At 39.9% G+C, this 15,753-nt stretch overlaps 1 protein-coding gene across 1 annotated transcript in view; it reads left to right on the plus strand.

The window, feature by feature from the left end:
* The window catches only part of LOC124794653 (cytoplasmic aconitate hydratase-like), a 327,246-nt gene that overhangs the window by 127,068 nt on the left and 184,425 nt on the right, over window positions 1-15,753 (plus strand). The window contains exons 7-9 of the mRNA XM_047258177.1: window positions 8,645-8,775; window positions 11,130-11,301; window positions 13,358-13,575. Coding sequence (XP_047114133.1) covers window positions 8,645-8,775; window positions 11,130-11,301; window positions 13,358-13,575 — 521 coding nt within the window. The remainder of the gene's footprint in view (window positions 1-8,644; window positions 8,776-11,129; window positions 11,302-13,357; window positions 13,576-15,753) is intronic.

Consider the following 15,753-nt stretch of genomic DNA (forward strand, 5'->3'; position numbering starts at 1 on the left):
TCATGTGGTGATGGGATATTTTTTCAATCTGTGCTCTCCCATTTCAGGAAAATTTCACATGCGTAAAAGAGACATGAAAACTAAATTCTTGTTACTTCTGAATAAGCAGCTGGACAGAACTGAAAAAGACAAGTTGATATTTTCCTTGTCGTGGAATTCTTTCATTTCTTCAAAAACATTGTTTACCTGTATACAGAGTTCAAACAATGGAAACTCCATGTTGGAAAATCAACAATATTGGGAAAAGGAGGGATTGCCACTCTCCATAAAGATGACCCTGTTGAGTTCAGACAGCCACAATGAAAAGATTGTTACACATTATAGCTTTTGGCCAGGCTGTGTTCAGCAAGGAAAACACAAGCAAATACATCTTGTGCATATATGCACCAACATCAGCAACATTGACCAGAATGTGCACACACAGTTGTTGCTTCCTGTGTGTAGCACACCTGTAAAATATGAGATGGTTTTGCATTTAATGTAGTTAAGCAGATCAAGAAAACTGCATGTAAAATAATCACAGAATACTGAAAACCCATTGATACCATATTGGATAACCATTTAATTTAAAAATGTCTGTAGGAAAATTACAATGAAATTTATCTAGCTTCTTTTACTCTTAACAGCCAACATCTTGATTTCATGGGTAAGGAATATACAGAAAGGATGAAGAGTTAATGTACACAAATATCAGAAAGAGAGATACGGAAGGAGTGAAAGAAAATGGTTCATGCAATTATATTTAACACAAAAATGTAAGGTATAAAATGAATTCTCTCTCTGTGTTATGTGTGTCGGTATCTCTGAATGCCTGTAAAATGTTTTATGTTCAGATAATGCAAGTTGTGTGAAAGGTGGAGATAAAATAGCAATACATTGTTGATACTCTGAAGAAGCAAAGGAAACCAGAGGAGGATATTTTGAAAGTATCGATTAATCCCATTCGTTAATACTGTTTCCAAATATTGGAATGACTGAAGTAATTCAGAATGCAAAAACCAGTGGGTGGGTCTTTATAATTTTTTAATTTTTTAATGTAAATATCATACCACATCTCCACACTTCAAAGGCCATTCTCTACATATGTGTGTATAAGCTGTACTGGCATAATAATTCTTGAAAGTCTCATTGGGTTTTTGTCAATAGATTACACGCATCAAAATTCTGTTGATGGTATTTTAAGTGCCCAGCTTTCTGTGACAGAAATCTTCTCTTAAGGTGCATTTAAGAAAACCATACTTTCCACTAATATGGATGTGTACTGCTGGTATTTGTCGATATATTGCTAAGAGGTTGCTGGTGTTGCCAACCAAAGGTAGAGAAAATTTCATATTGCAGGGCAATATTTAATCTCCTACCTTCTATGTAAATGCTTCCTTCTTGCTGTCATCTTTGTTTCCTACTTTTCTCATCCACAATGGTGCAGTCAAGCATGTAAGTGGAAAAAAATTCACGTTTGTTCTAATTTTAAAAATTTGTGTTCATGCATCTAGCCACCTGTCTTGTCTAGTGTGTGTATGTGTTGTTTTTTTTTTTTTTTTTTTTTTTTTTTTTTTTTTTTTTTTTTTTTTTTTTTTGTGTGTGTGTGTGTGTGTGTGTGGTGTGTGTGTGTGTGTGTGTGTGTGTGCAGCAGTGGAGAAGTGGACTAACAAGAGAACTATAAATTTCGTAAATTCAATTAATCTTTGATCAGAGTTTTGGGATGCAATCAATGTATACAAAAGGTCAGTTGTCAAGCTGTTGCTGATAAGGTCAGAAACACAGTCTCGTGAGCTGCTTTATGAGGATGGTTTGAAAAGTTCTCGTAATCACCATGAGAGGTCAGTGCTAGCGCAACAAGTTGTTCATGTGATGGTCATTGGACTGTTGCCTTTAAACATGTGCCACGTCAGTGCTCTTGGAAGAGAGCTGCAGCGGTGACGTGGCTCTGTTGTTGTTTCTGCGTAGTGATTTCCGAAGATTGGGGGGGGGGAATAAAGATTTGAGTAGTGATTAAGTACTTCATAAAGAAAGGTATGAAAGCAAAGGACATTCATGCAGATTTCAAGAATACACTGGTGAATCTGCTTCTTCATATTCAACTATTGCCACGCAGACAAATGAATTTAAATTTGGTCGGGAGAGCTTAGATGATGATGCGCACAGTGGTCGGCCAAGAAATCATTGCAAAAGTGCACAAAATAGTCGTGAAGGATCACAGATTGAAAGTGTGTGAAACTGCTCATGCTTTCCAGATGTCATTTGAAAGGGCATATCATGTTTTAACTGAAGAATTAGATACGACAAAAATATCTGCAAGATGGATGCTGTGGCTCTTGGCACTGGATCAAAAATGCATGAGAATGGACATGGCAAAATTACATGAACTAAGTTATGAATTGTTGCCACACCCACCTTATTCACCTGATATGGCTCCATCAGATTTCCATCTCTTCCCAAAACTGAAAATTTTTCTTGTTGGACGAAGATTCACTTCAAACAAAGAACTGATTGCTGGAGTTGACAGCTATTTTGCAGGCCTGGAGGAAACTCATTTTATAGATGGGATCAAGGCACTGGAATATTGTTGGACCAAGTGCATTAATTTAAAGGAGAATACGTTGAAAAATAAAAAAAAATTCAGCAATGTAAGTACTTTTTTTTTGTACTCCATTCTGAGAAATTTTCAAACCACCCTCATATGTTTCTGTGTGCTGACTGGAAAGCTGTGCCATTTCATCAGGATGGTGATACAACAAAGTGTGTGGTGTCATTGCAAATAAAACAAGATTAAATATTACTTCATATATTCCTCGGAATGAAATCTGCTGGATCTAGAGGCAGAATCAGGGCTGCCAAGCATCGCTGCATCAGTTCCAAGCACAAGCCGGTGACTGAGTGAGGCATGTTGCCCACCAATTGGCACTTACCATCAGTTGGTCTGCTACAAAAGACACCATAACATTGTACTGTATGTGTTTGGCTCACACACTGCCCTGAGAGTCCTCGGTTCCTCTCAGGTCTGCCTGTTTTGTCCCATCAGATGGAGAGCGATGTCGAATGTCGTGATGCCGTTGTGCCCTGGACTGGAACTGTGATGGTAGACTTGTGGACTACGAGCAGTGGTGGCTTGAGTACTGGATGCTAGTTTGTAGTTATCTTTGTTTTCATATTTGTGGTCATCACATAAGGGAGCGAGAGTATGAACAGTATTGGAACAATCTCACACAGGATGTTATAAGATGACAATCAGAGAATGGAGTGCGAAGACGTAAATGCCATCAATCCTACTGATCAACTGCATCTAGGCTTGTGGGGTGGAGCATTTATAGCATTGAGGGGCCACTTTTATAGTGACAGAATTGCTCATTATGAGTCATTGTCAGTCTTCAGTTTTGCTGTATTGGGTTAATGCATTTGTTTCACTATCACAACAGCTTTGTCAAACGTGTGATAGGTGTTGTAGCAACCTACTTAATACCTACTACATAATGTTATGAGAAAAACAGAGGCAGGTGTTGATATCATAGTTTTTGTGGCTGACTGATCGTTTCGAAATGTTTGTGTCTAGTGACTAGCTCGTGGTGATAGTTCCGTGCACTTGAGCAATGCCAGGCTGTAGGGCCCTAGAAGAATCTTCTCTCTTCCATTCCCTTGCTATCTTGGCTTTACAAGAATGTTCTCTCTCTCATTCCCTTGCTATTTTGGTGTGCAACAATATAAATAAAATGTACTCTTATTTCAGACTTACCATAGTGAAATACTTCTTGTGTTATCAAAGCACTTCATACTTCATGTACCAAGAGGCTTATGTGTAGTGCACTCTGGTGGTACATTAAACTTCTGTACGAATCAAGAGTTGCTAAAAACTGAAGAGTGATTGCCAGTCGGGTTACAACTGGTTTAGTTTCTTTTATTCTATTGGTTTCAGCCATCTTGGACCAATTGCTTGTACAATATACTCGAAATTGTTTCTACATTTTGATAAAATTCCAGAAAAGATATGTATCAAGTATCAGTTCACGAGTTACATTTTTTTTAAGCATTCCACTTACTTAAGACAGAGCATATATCCAAAAGTCTCTCTTTATTTCTCGTTTTATTCCTGGTATGATTTAAAAGCAGCAGACCTCCAGTCACTTCCACTAGCTCCTATCCTTGCATTTCGTGGCAGTACTGTGGCCCCTTCAACACTTCTAGTCCAAAAATGTATTACCCTAGACATTACCGGGCAATAGTGGCTGGTAAGGTTGTAGTATATTGGCTGCAATTTGTATTGCTGCTATGTTGCCATACAAAAATGTTGGGATATATTGTCAGCAATATGCAATTTTTATGACCCACGTAAGTGTACCTTTAAAGACTCAGAAATCTCTTGGTAACATAAAGTTCAGTGACAGTTTACACAAATTGCCTAAACTGCTTGGAAATCAGTCTCATTTCTCATGGGATTTTATAGTGTGTCTGTGAAGACTAAAATTAATCATCAATTTGAATTTAGACCTTGACTGCTGTTAGAATTTAGTAGTTTTGGACACTAAATGGTCAGGTCATTAGCACCGTTGCACAGAAAAAGTAGGTGAAAAATCTAGTTAAAAATTAAAACAAACAGTACAATCATACATGATTTTAAAACACGACACTGACATCAAGAGATTCTTGGAAGATCTTTCATAAAATTCAGATAAAACACCTGAAGTAATTGTATAAAATAGCAGCACAGATACTTTCAAAAAAGGGCCAGATGACTTATAAATGATTGGGTGATCAAAGAACTTCTGCAATACACTAAAATCTCAAACCAAATGTTTTGGGAAGAAGCCCTGATGACACACACAACCTTAAAACACGAACCTCTCATCTTTGTCATCTAAAATAGAGGGCAGGTTCTGTGAGATATGTAGGTCTGCTCTCAGGTCATCATACAAAAAACACACAATTAAAAATCCAGTATTGAAAGCTGTGTTGCACATCTTTGACACACTCCTACCATAAGATGAAGCCACGTGTTAAGGGGAAACAACTTACTTATGGCCTTGGAAGAGCCATTTCCGCAGCGCATCATTTTTGAAAGTTGGTAAGCCACAGTCACACGAAAGGTTTCACTGACTGCATCTTGTTGCTCCTCGTACTAACAATTCATCTTCTGGGTCACATTGGTGATTGCCTGTCCACATTGGAACGAAACAGCTTGCAGGAAGTTGAGGGGAATAAGCCTTGTTGACAGGTTCCCTTCCCAGGTCATTATGTGCTCAGCAATCCAACAGAAATTTATTTCCTTTTCCTGCTTTTGCAAGATAAGAACGACATCTTAGACATCTGAACAATAGCAAAAAGGGTGCTTTGGGAATCTGAGCAAGTGAATTTCTTGTTATGATGTCTTCTCATCTGCCCCTTAGGATAGCAGACCATTCCTTACAGTAAACTGCTCCAGGAGTCCTATGCCAAGGATACATTCAGAGACCATGACAGAGCAGCCATCCTCATAAAGGACAAGGCTGCTAACATGGACGGGAAATCTAACCTCATGAGAGACAGTGCCTGCATCACATGGGACGTGCTAGTAAACACGATTTGCGAATGCAACCCTATAAAACATACATTTTTTCCTTGTTTGTATTGTTGTCCTGTTGTTTTGTCTGTAGTGTACATGCTTAAACACTTCAATATCTATGAACATTTTAAAGACAAAAAGGAAAGTTCCGTTTCCAGTCAGTAAGGACATCAGCTTATAAAACTTCACAAAACTGGACACGCTCACTCCAGAGAGTGCACTTCTATTTAGATAACATCAAATTTTATGGAAATTATTTCTGTTAATTTAGTAAGAAAGAACCACAGCTTTGTAGAAAACGTGGATGTTAAAACAATCTCCAGAGTACCCATAGGAAATGTGATAGGATCATTACTTTTTGCATTGTATACAGATGAAAATGATCTAGCAGAAAGTGTCAGGCACTCCCTAAGACTGTTTGCAGATGGCACAGTTGTCTATAAGAAAATAGCAAAATAGTCAGTAAATGTGCAGACAGGGATTTGAAGCCATGCTGACTTCAGACCTATGGCCAGCTGCACTAGGTTTCTTGGTTGAGCATGAGCATGATCGAGATGGTTCCACAGATCATTGATTCAGTTTAGTTACAAGGTCTTTGATTGGGGGGGGGGGGGGGGTAAACGTAAGCTCGTCCTTGTCCTCTTCGAACCGTACACATACACTGCGAGCTGTGGGGCACATTGCATTGTCCTGCTGGCAAAGGCCATTGTGCCTAAGAAAAGCAAATTCCATTTAGGGATGGATATGGTCACCAATCATAAATGCATAATTGTATTGATCCTGTGTCCCTTACAGAATGATTAAAATGTTCTAAAGACCATAATGCTTGCTCCTCCAGCCCGGATCCTTCCAACAGTTGTTGCAGGCTGTTTGATTTCAAGTGATTCACACTGTATATTCCAATGGCCATGTATCTGATGGTGCATAAAATGTGATTTTTCTGAAGAGGACACCTGTCACCACGTAGTGTATGTCCAGTTCTGATATTTAGGTATAAATTCTAGTCTTCATCACCAATGAACAGCAGTTAACATGGTTGCATCAACCAGGCACATGCTGTAGAGGCCCCATCGAGGAGACACTGTTGGTAACCCCCTGGTTGATTTGGTTGATATGTTGCACACCTGTTTCTCCATAAACATCTCCACAGTCATTTTTCACTCCTGTTGTCTATGGCCCATGGTGCACCAGTTGCCTCGGTGCACGTTTTGGATAGCACCATTTTGCTGTTCAGTGTACTTTAACCACGGCAGTGTGTGAACCGTTTACAGAATTATCCATTTTGGAAGTGCTTCCACTCATGGCCTGAAAGCCTATCATCATGCCCTGTGTGAGATCAGATAAATTGTTTCATTTCTGCATTATGGCAACGACTGCACTGTTGCCTGTCTTCTTCCCCCCCTCCCCCTCCCTTACAGCTCCACGTCAGTTAGCTATCGTGCCCCATATGAGGATGACTTTAGATCTATCAGTGTAAACTCTAATAAAATTGGGTGGTAGTTCAGAACATTGTAAAATTTATTTTTTAAAAATATTGGGAAAATTCTTCCCGAAACCCATTCAATTCAAAAGATAACCTGGGTGTCTTCAGTAGCCAGACACTTCCCTATGCCACGTCTAGCTTTCAAGCTTAATTCCATCCACATGTAATGTCTCAAGGCTCTCCTTTGCCGAGATCCCAAATGGCCTTGTTCTCTGCGACTAGGTAGTGGTTGCCAGTGCTGATGACTTTGAAACAGACAGAACCCAGAGTGCTTGGTGTACCTTGAGAAAATGTTGAATAGACAGTGGAGGCTCACCAGCCTGTGCACATAAGCTAGAAACCAGACTTATTGGATAAGCTAGAGTTGACAGTCTAACACTCATGGTGAACCACATCCATCATTTTGAAGTATAAAGGCCTTGCTGATCGATGTGTGTGGTATTCAAGCTAGGCTGTGTGAGGGATTTATAAAATTACAGCAGATGTGCCTTGTCTGCTCCTAAACACCTATGACTTACACACTCTACAATATCGTGATTTCAGGTCTTTAAGGAGTGGCAGCCACATTTGTTGTTCATCAAAAGTGAGGGCCACCTATTTCACCTTTTCCTTAAAAGTGAGAATTGTATCCCCCGGATTTAAAACAAGTAAATTTAAAAAAGGGAGTAACAGCAATTAGAATCAACAATTTTCTCCAAAGAGAACTTGAAACCCGTGGTGTTAGCCCATTCTACAATTGGCTGATTGTCAAATGCAGTTGTCGAGTAGCTGTTTGCAGGGCTGGAGAATGTACAGGAGCTGGAGAAGGCATCTACGAATAAGCAACACTATCCAGAAGTCCATTCCTCCAAGTAGTATCATAGGCATTTTCCAAATTCAAGAATACACTGATCAGGTATTACATACAAAGGAAAGAGTTTTGAATTGCTGCTTCTAGCCAGGTCAACAGCAATCCTAAGCTATCTACATCAGGAGGTGCAACACCATAGTAATCATGTTTCAACATGTGATTTAATTGATAGTTCTTCCAGATATGTAGAATTTGAAAGAACATTAACTTTTGGAATATATTACCAAAATCAGATTAGAAACTGTTGAAGAGTTATCTTTAGAGTAGTTGTAAAAACCATAAATTCATAGAGAAGCTTCACATTCTGAATCCTACTTTTACACCTACAAGGTGTAAGGACCAATTAGTGACAGAAGGAGATGTTGCATAAAGTGCTTTAAAGGTATTCAATACAAGGTGACTGCTTGAGTAGTCCTGGCTCAGGTGTCCACAGCTCGTGGTTTAGTGGCTAGCATTGCTGCCTTTGGATCACAGGGTCCCGGATTCGATTCCCTGCCAGATTGGGTTTTTCTGTGCCCGGGGCCTGGGTGTTGGTGTTGCCCTCAACAAATCATCATCATCATCATCATCATCATCCTAGCCCAGGCAGAAAGCCATATTCAGGCTACTAAGCTCAGGCAGACGCATTGTGCAATGACGACATAGTACTCAGCTCGGCATATAGGAAGAACATCTGAGCAGCCAAAGAATTTCTAGCAAGTTTAAGTTGTTTTGTCAATCACTGTGAAAAAATTATGATCTACCATGTGTTCTAACTCACTTTAATTTGTTTCTACAGGTATTGAAGCTGAAGCAGTCATGCTGGGTCAAGCAATAACTATGTTGTTGCCCCAAGTGGTGGGTTACAAAATAGAAGGAAAGTTAAATCAGTATGCAACATCAACAGATTTGGTGTTGACTATAACAAAGGTTTGTCTACAATAGTTACCTTACTTGATCCAAAGTACTTTGAAATTAGCTTCAGAAGGTTATCAGATGTTCTTATTGACACCTTTTGGCTTTATACTTATGAGGGAAGATTGTTACCTCAAAGTTTAATAGCTAACAAAACAAAAAATCATTAATGAACTTAACAATCGGTGCCTGTTGCATTATTCAGATTTACCACGCAAAGCTTATCCAGAAAGCAGGAAGTGCTAGTCCTGGACAAATTTTCATTTTTGTCATTTCGTTCTACAGCTGATGATAGTCCATATCTGCAGTTGCGACTAGATTTAATGTATTTTGTAATGGATTTAGTCACCGCAATGCCTATTCCTTTAGACAGGCCACACGTGTCCAAAGGAACTTTGCATTGTAAATCAAAATAAAACAGGCACTGCAATTATATTTATCCGCTGAAACCAAGCAAGTGACTTTAAAGTTAAAGGTCTTCTGTCTTCTTTATGGGAATATACATGGTGGATGTAAGAGAACAAGGAGTAGACACATCCTTGACAACATGTGGAAGTTTGAGTCTGGCCATGAGTAGTGTGTGGATAGCCAAGTCTTAAGGCAATCGCTCGTGATAAGTGGGAAACTTAAGTTAGAGTGCTGGTCTGGCACAAATTTTCATTGTCATCATTCCATTCTACACCTGATTGTTGTCCATATTAGCAATTGTGAATACATTTAAGGTTTATCTACTTTTGTACATAGTTACCAATGTTCTCAACACATTTCTCCCATTGTGGTACCAGTTCCAGTATGCCATGTTCGTAGAAGTCCTTTTGGTTAGAGTGTAGCCATCTGCGAACTGCTGATATCCCTTCAACATCTGTCAGTGTTTGCCGGTCAGGAATTTCTTTGTGGAAGCACACAGATGAAAGTCTGATGGTGCAAGGTCTGGACTGTATGACAGATGCTGGAGCACCTACCGCAGAAAATTTGACAGTTTTCTCATGAAAAGAAGCATTGTCATTAAGAAGTTTGACACCATAAGCAGTGTTTGTTAGAAGGACATGACCCATCTTAAAGTTTTAATGGATGCTGCAGCATACACACTGGTCCCATGTTCCTCAAAATCCACCAGTAACATTACATGAATACCTAGAACAGTGTCACAAGCACTTTCCTAGCACATTGAGTCAGTTGGATTCTTTTCATACTGTGGAACCAGCACATTTCCACTCCATAGAGGGCTGCTCTGTTTCGAGCTTGTAGTGGTATGCCCACACTCGTCACCAGTGATGATTCGTTTTAGGAAGTCATGCCCTTCTGTGGCTTAATGCATTAAGTGATCCAAACTTATCATTCGCTGGCACTTGTAGTTGCCTGTCAGGTTCCTAGGCACCCAGTTTCACATGCTGGTCGTTCAAAATTGCTGTCTCAGCGGCTCTGGCATTCTGCGGGATTGCAACTGCTGCAGGCCACCTGGAACATGACGAAATAACTAAGATTTATGCAGCCCTCTTGGAAGAATCCGCACCACCTGGAGACATTGCAATGACCTATATAGTCATCCCCATACATGTCCTGTGAATTAATTTCACTCAGTTTATGCCAGTTGGCTCACAAATATTGAACTATGCTTCACTGCGCTTCAGAAATTGATGAGGGTGAACACCATATTTGTTTTGTAGTTTGGGCTTTTCACTAAAACTGCATCTGTAAACAAAATATTCTCCGTAGCACAAACTTGAAAGTACATTGTCATGAAATTTCAACATTCCAGCTGCAATACCAGAGACAAATAAATTATTGTGCATTACTTCCGATCCTCCCTGGTATATTGGAAGAAGCCACTATTTCTTAAGCGTTCAAAACTTGTTGGTGAAACTACTTCACAGAAATGAATTGGTGGCAGAAACACGGCCAGTCAGGCTAACTCACTTCTGTAACATTGCTCACTGCCCACTGATTAGAGTATCATTTGAAAGACTTTCTACTCCTTAGTTAGGTAAAAGTTCATCATTTGCTAACATACCCACCATTGGTCAGATCAAACCTTTTGGCATTTCATTTCGCCCATAGGCGCTAGTCTCACAGCATCGAGAAATAGCTTTAGAGTCCAGTTGTAAGGCATGAGTGGATAGTGCCATTCGTTACTAGTAATAATAATAATAATAATAATAATAATAATAGTATAACTACTAAAAGGGGGGGGGGGATGTAGCCATGACCAGGGTTCAAAGCCTATCATTGCAAAAAGTTGAATTTTCACACATTCTTTGTTCATTTAGTTTCTTAGTTTCCACTAAAAATTATTTATCTTTAGCTTCGTTGTTCAAAATTATTGTACATACTGGTGCTTTCTGTAGGTTTAAAATATTTTTTTCTTACAGCACCTGAGGCAAATAGGAGTAGTCGGAAAGTTTGTAGAATTTTTTGGACCTGGTGTTAGTGAATTATCTGTTGCTGACCGTGCAACTATCAGCAATATGTGTCCAGAATATGGTGCCACTGTAGGATTTTTTCCTGTCGACAACATGAGCTTAGCCTACTTACAGCAAACAAGTAAGTAATTTAATAGTTTTTAATTAATCAGTGTAGTATGAAAGTATTTTAAGCCACTAGCTTTACATATAAGTGAATCAAAAATAGTAAATAGCTTAATCTCAATTTTGTAACACAGGAAATCCGCTATTTGGCATTGTTCAAAAATAAGTCATTGTATATTATTATTTCTTACTGCTTACTGTTATCGCGAAAATATGGAAAATGACCTAATTTGTAGTGGGTTCTCATCTTCAGTCTGAAGAATCATTTGATGCAGCTTACCATCCTACTCTATCCAGTGAAAGAACTTATCAGTCTGTGATTATTGAAACCCACATCTTATGAACCAGCTGATAGTACTCTTCTCTTTGCCCCCCCCCCCCCCCCCTCCCCCACTTCGCTCCAGTATTAAATAGGTGACTCCTTGTCTCTGAATGTGTCCTTTCATATATTTCCTCTTTCTATAATATTGCCTTAAAGTTCATTTCCCTGTGTAGCCTCTCCATATATTCATTCCACCTCTCAGCTCTACCTTCCTAGCTTAATACTGGTACTTCTGATATTTATACAGCTGCTTCCATTTTCTCCAAAATGCATCTTCAATTTTCCTGTAGCCGGTATCTATGTTTAGTTATATATGCTTCTGTATACCTACTTTTGCTCTCTAGCCATTCCAGCTGAGCCATTTTGTGCTTAGTGTAACTCATTTTTAGATATTTGTATTCTGTTTTGCCTGCTTCATTTGCAGCAGTTTTATTTTCTCCTTTCCTCAATTAAATTCAATATCTTCTGTGATATCCAAGGATTTCTATACCAGGCTTTGTCATTTTGTCTATTTGATTGTGTATTGCCTTCACTATTTAATTTTCCAAAGCCACCCCTTGATTTAGGAGATGACAGAATTCATAAATTTACATGGGAGGTTTGAAAAGTTCTAGGAAAAAAGTACTTACATCACTGAAACTTTTTTTAATTTTTCACTGTAGTCTCCTTATAGATTAATGTACTTGGTCCAATGATGTTCCAGTGGCTTGATCCCATCTCGAAAATGAGTTTCCACCAGGCTTGCAAAATAGTTGTCAACTCCGGCAATCAATTCTTTGTTTGAAGTGAATCTTTGTCCACCCAGAAAAATTTTCAGCTTTGGTAAGAGATGGAAGTCTGACAGAGCCATATCAGGTGGGTAAGGTTGGTGTGACGACATTCATACCTGAGTTCGTGTTTTTGCCATTCTCTCGCATTTTTGATCCAGCATCAATAGTTGTGGCACCCATCTTGCAGATAATTTTTTCATATCTAATTCTTCAGTTAAAATGTGATGTACCCTTTTAGATGACACCTGGGAAGCATGAGCAATTTCACGTACTTTGTCGGCAATCCTCCATGACCATTTTGTGCACTTTTGCAATGATTTCTGGAGTAGTGACACATCTTGGCTGACTACTCTGCGGATCATCATTTAAGCTCCCCTTACCAAATTTAAATTCATTTGTCCATTTGGCAACAGTTGAATATGAAGGAGCAGAGGCCCCCCACCCCCAGTGTATTCTGGAAATTGACATGAATGTCCTTTGCTTTCATACCTTTCTTTATGAAGTACTTAATCACTGCTCAAATCTTTATTTTTCCCCCCCTCCATCTTCGCAAATCACTATACAACAACAACAACGACAACAACAACAGAGCCATGTCACCACTGCAGCTCTCTTCCAAGAACACTGACATGGCACATGTTTACAGGCAACAGTCCCACGACTATCACGTGAACATCTTGTTGCAGTAACACTGACTCTCGTGGTGATTCCGAGAACTTTTCAAACCACCCTTGTATTTCTGTTGCTGCCTACTCCACTTCCCCACTCCTCCCTCCCCTACTTCTAATGAAGAAAACATTTTGGAAGCTAATGACTGATATGCCCGCTGACCTGTTGCAGTATTATAAATAATTTATCTAATTGGTTTTACTTCCATTATAGGCCTTAAGAGATAAAATATAACATAGCTTTCCTAGTAATTTACTAATTGTAATGCCATATATTGTGCTCTGCCATTACCTGCATAACTATTTTTCCAGATCGCTCAGAGGAAAAAGTTAAAATTATTGAAGAGTATTTGAAGCGTGTGAAAATGTTTCGTAATTACTCTGACCCATCCCAAGATCCTGTTTTCTCGGAGGTTGTGACTTTGGATTTGGGTACTGTAGTGTCTTCAGTTAGTGGACCAAAAAGGCCACATGACAGAGTGTCAGTGAGTGATATGCCATCAGACTTCCGCCAGTGTCTTACAAACAAGGTAAGAAAGAACTTTATCTTTCATGTAGGCAGTATTAACTAAAATAACAGCAACCTCTGCATAACTGCCAATAATTACTCATTAATAATTTGGCGTCAACTGTAAATATGCATTGTAGGAATGACATGTAACATCTTAAGCTTCTGTTTAATTTATCCTTTATTGTGTTACCAGTCATTTCTACAGTTTAAGAAAGCTGTGGATCACAATCAACAAAAAAATACTTTGTAAATATTCAGTTACAGGGAGGGGGCAGTACTGGCACTTGCATTTAAATTCAGTCATTTAACACATTTTGGGAAGTATGTATGAAGTAAGATATAGGCATGAGTGTTGATGTGACACGGAGTAAAGAGAAACTGCTGAAATGACAAGATTCTTCATATTTTTACTTAACATTCTGTAACTCTGGGGTCTCATTCAGGGAAAGATCTGATTAAACTTTTCCTGTACAATTGTACACAGGCTTCATCAAATAAACTGAACTTTCAGTTTTAGAATAGGATTCATTAACTTATTTCTGTTGCAAGCGTGTTGCTAATTTTCTCCTGCTCTACAAAACAAATAAATTTCAGCTACCTTTAATGTCTCTTCCCATTGTCTCCCACCAAGGTACCTTTATCTCAGCCTTAGGAGGGAATGTCCTGTAGAAAGTTAAGGTCATAGTGTACAGGTGTGATGGTATGGCCCACCATCTGTGAGATGAATCAGATGTTTGCACTTTGGGCATACGTCATCCCACTGTATCGGGGGCCCCACAATGTGGCAGCTGTGGACAGTCATTCCACAAACACAATCCTTGCGAACACTCACTTTTTTTACAAATGTGCAGAACATCACCCTTCATATTGCCAGTTCGCCCAGTAGGAACAGAAGACTCAGGAGTACAAATATATTGACCATCTGGTGTTTGCTGAGGCCCAGAAGCAATAGGAACATGCACATCCTGTGGATATGACTATTAGTCAGGCTAACATTGCAACCATTGGCTTCCTCCCCACTACCCCTACATTCCCCAAACCAGATCTCCCACATCTCTCCTCTCCTGTGGTTCCTGCAGTACATTCTTTGGGAATCGCTTTCTGCACCCGGCTGGAGAAGCATTTTTCTTTGGCATCTACTGGACTGGTTATAGGGCTGCTCTTTGGGAGCTCTCCCCGGCAACTCCTGGACCGGAGGCTCGACGCTAAACAATGGGTGAATGAGCCCCAGAGCTGTCTGCTCTTTTCCGTCCTCATGCTCAGTGTGGATAACCTTTTTAACAAACGGAGGAGGAGGAGGAGGAGGAGGAGGAAGATGATGATCCTGCAGCACCCCTGGATGTACCAGATCCTCATTGCAGTCTGATTCTGAAGCGATTTTTGTGGATGTGGCTCCATCCCCACTAGTTACAGACACTGATCCTGTGGCATAACCAGTCCTCCTGGCCAACAGTCACATGATCATTCAGTGGAATTCTAATGGATACTATTGTCACCTGCTGGAACTACATCATATTATTTCCTCTTCTGCGGTTTGGATTGTTATCAAAGAAATGCACTTCGATGATGACCATTCTCCAATGCTCCATGGTTATTGTGCATTCTTTTGGAACCATGCTGGTCCCGAGAGGGCATCTGGAGAGTTCTGTACTCTTGTTCATACAGATGTCAGTGAATGGATTCCCTTTTGCAGCTCCTTGGAGGTAATAGTGGTGGGGGTGCAAACGACATCAGCAATGCCCATTTGCAATGTTACCTACCTCTAAGCAAGCCACTTGTGTTGAATTGACCCCATAAATCTAATAACTGCCCCCCCCCTCCTCCCCCCCATTTTCTCCTACTTGGGGACTTCAATGCACACTGCCCCCTGTGGTGGGAGTACCACTTAGCCTGTAAGGGGCTCGTAATTGACCAGTTTTTCACAGACCGTGATCTGTGCCTCCTAGTGATGGTTGTCCAACCCACTTCAGTGCTACCCATAGCACGTTTTCAGCTGTCTGACAGTCTCTTCCTGTAATTTTGTGGCAGCTACATTGGTCACTACATAATGACCTTTGTGACAGTGACCACTTTCCACTAAACCTGTCATTTCTTTGCCACTGCCAGTCATGCAGACTACCACATGGGGCACTTCAGAGCTGATTGGCCTTTATACACTCCTGGAAATTGAAATAAGAACACCGTGAATTTATTGTCC

Source organism: Schistocerca piceifrons, chromosome 4, assembly GCF_021461385.2.
Source record: "Schistocerca piceifrons isolate TAMUIC-IGC-003096 chromosome 4, iqSchPice1.1, whole genome shotgun sequence".
NCBI classification, from domain to species: Eukaryota; Metazoa; Arthropoda; class Insecta; order Orthoptera; family Acrididae; genus Schistocerca; species Schistocerca piceifrons.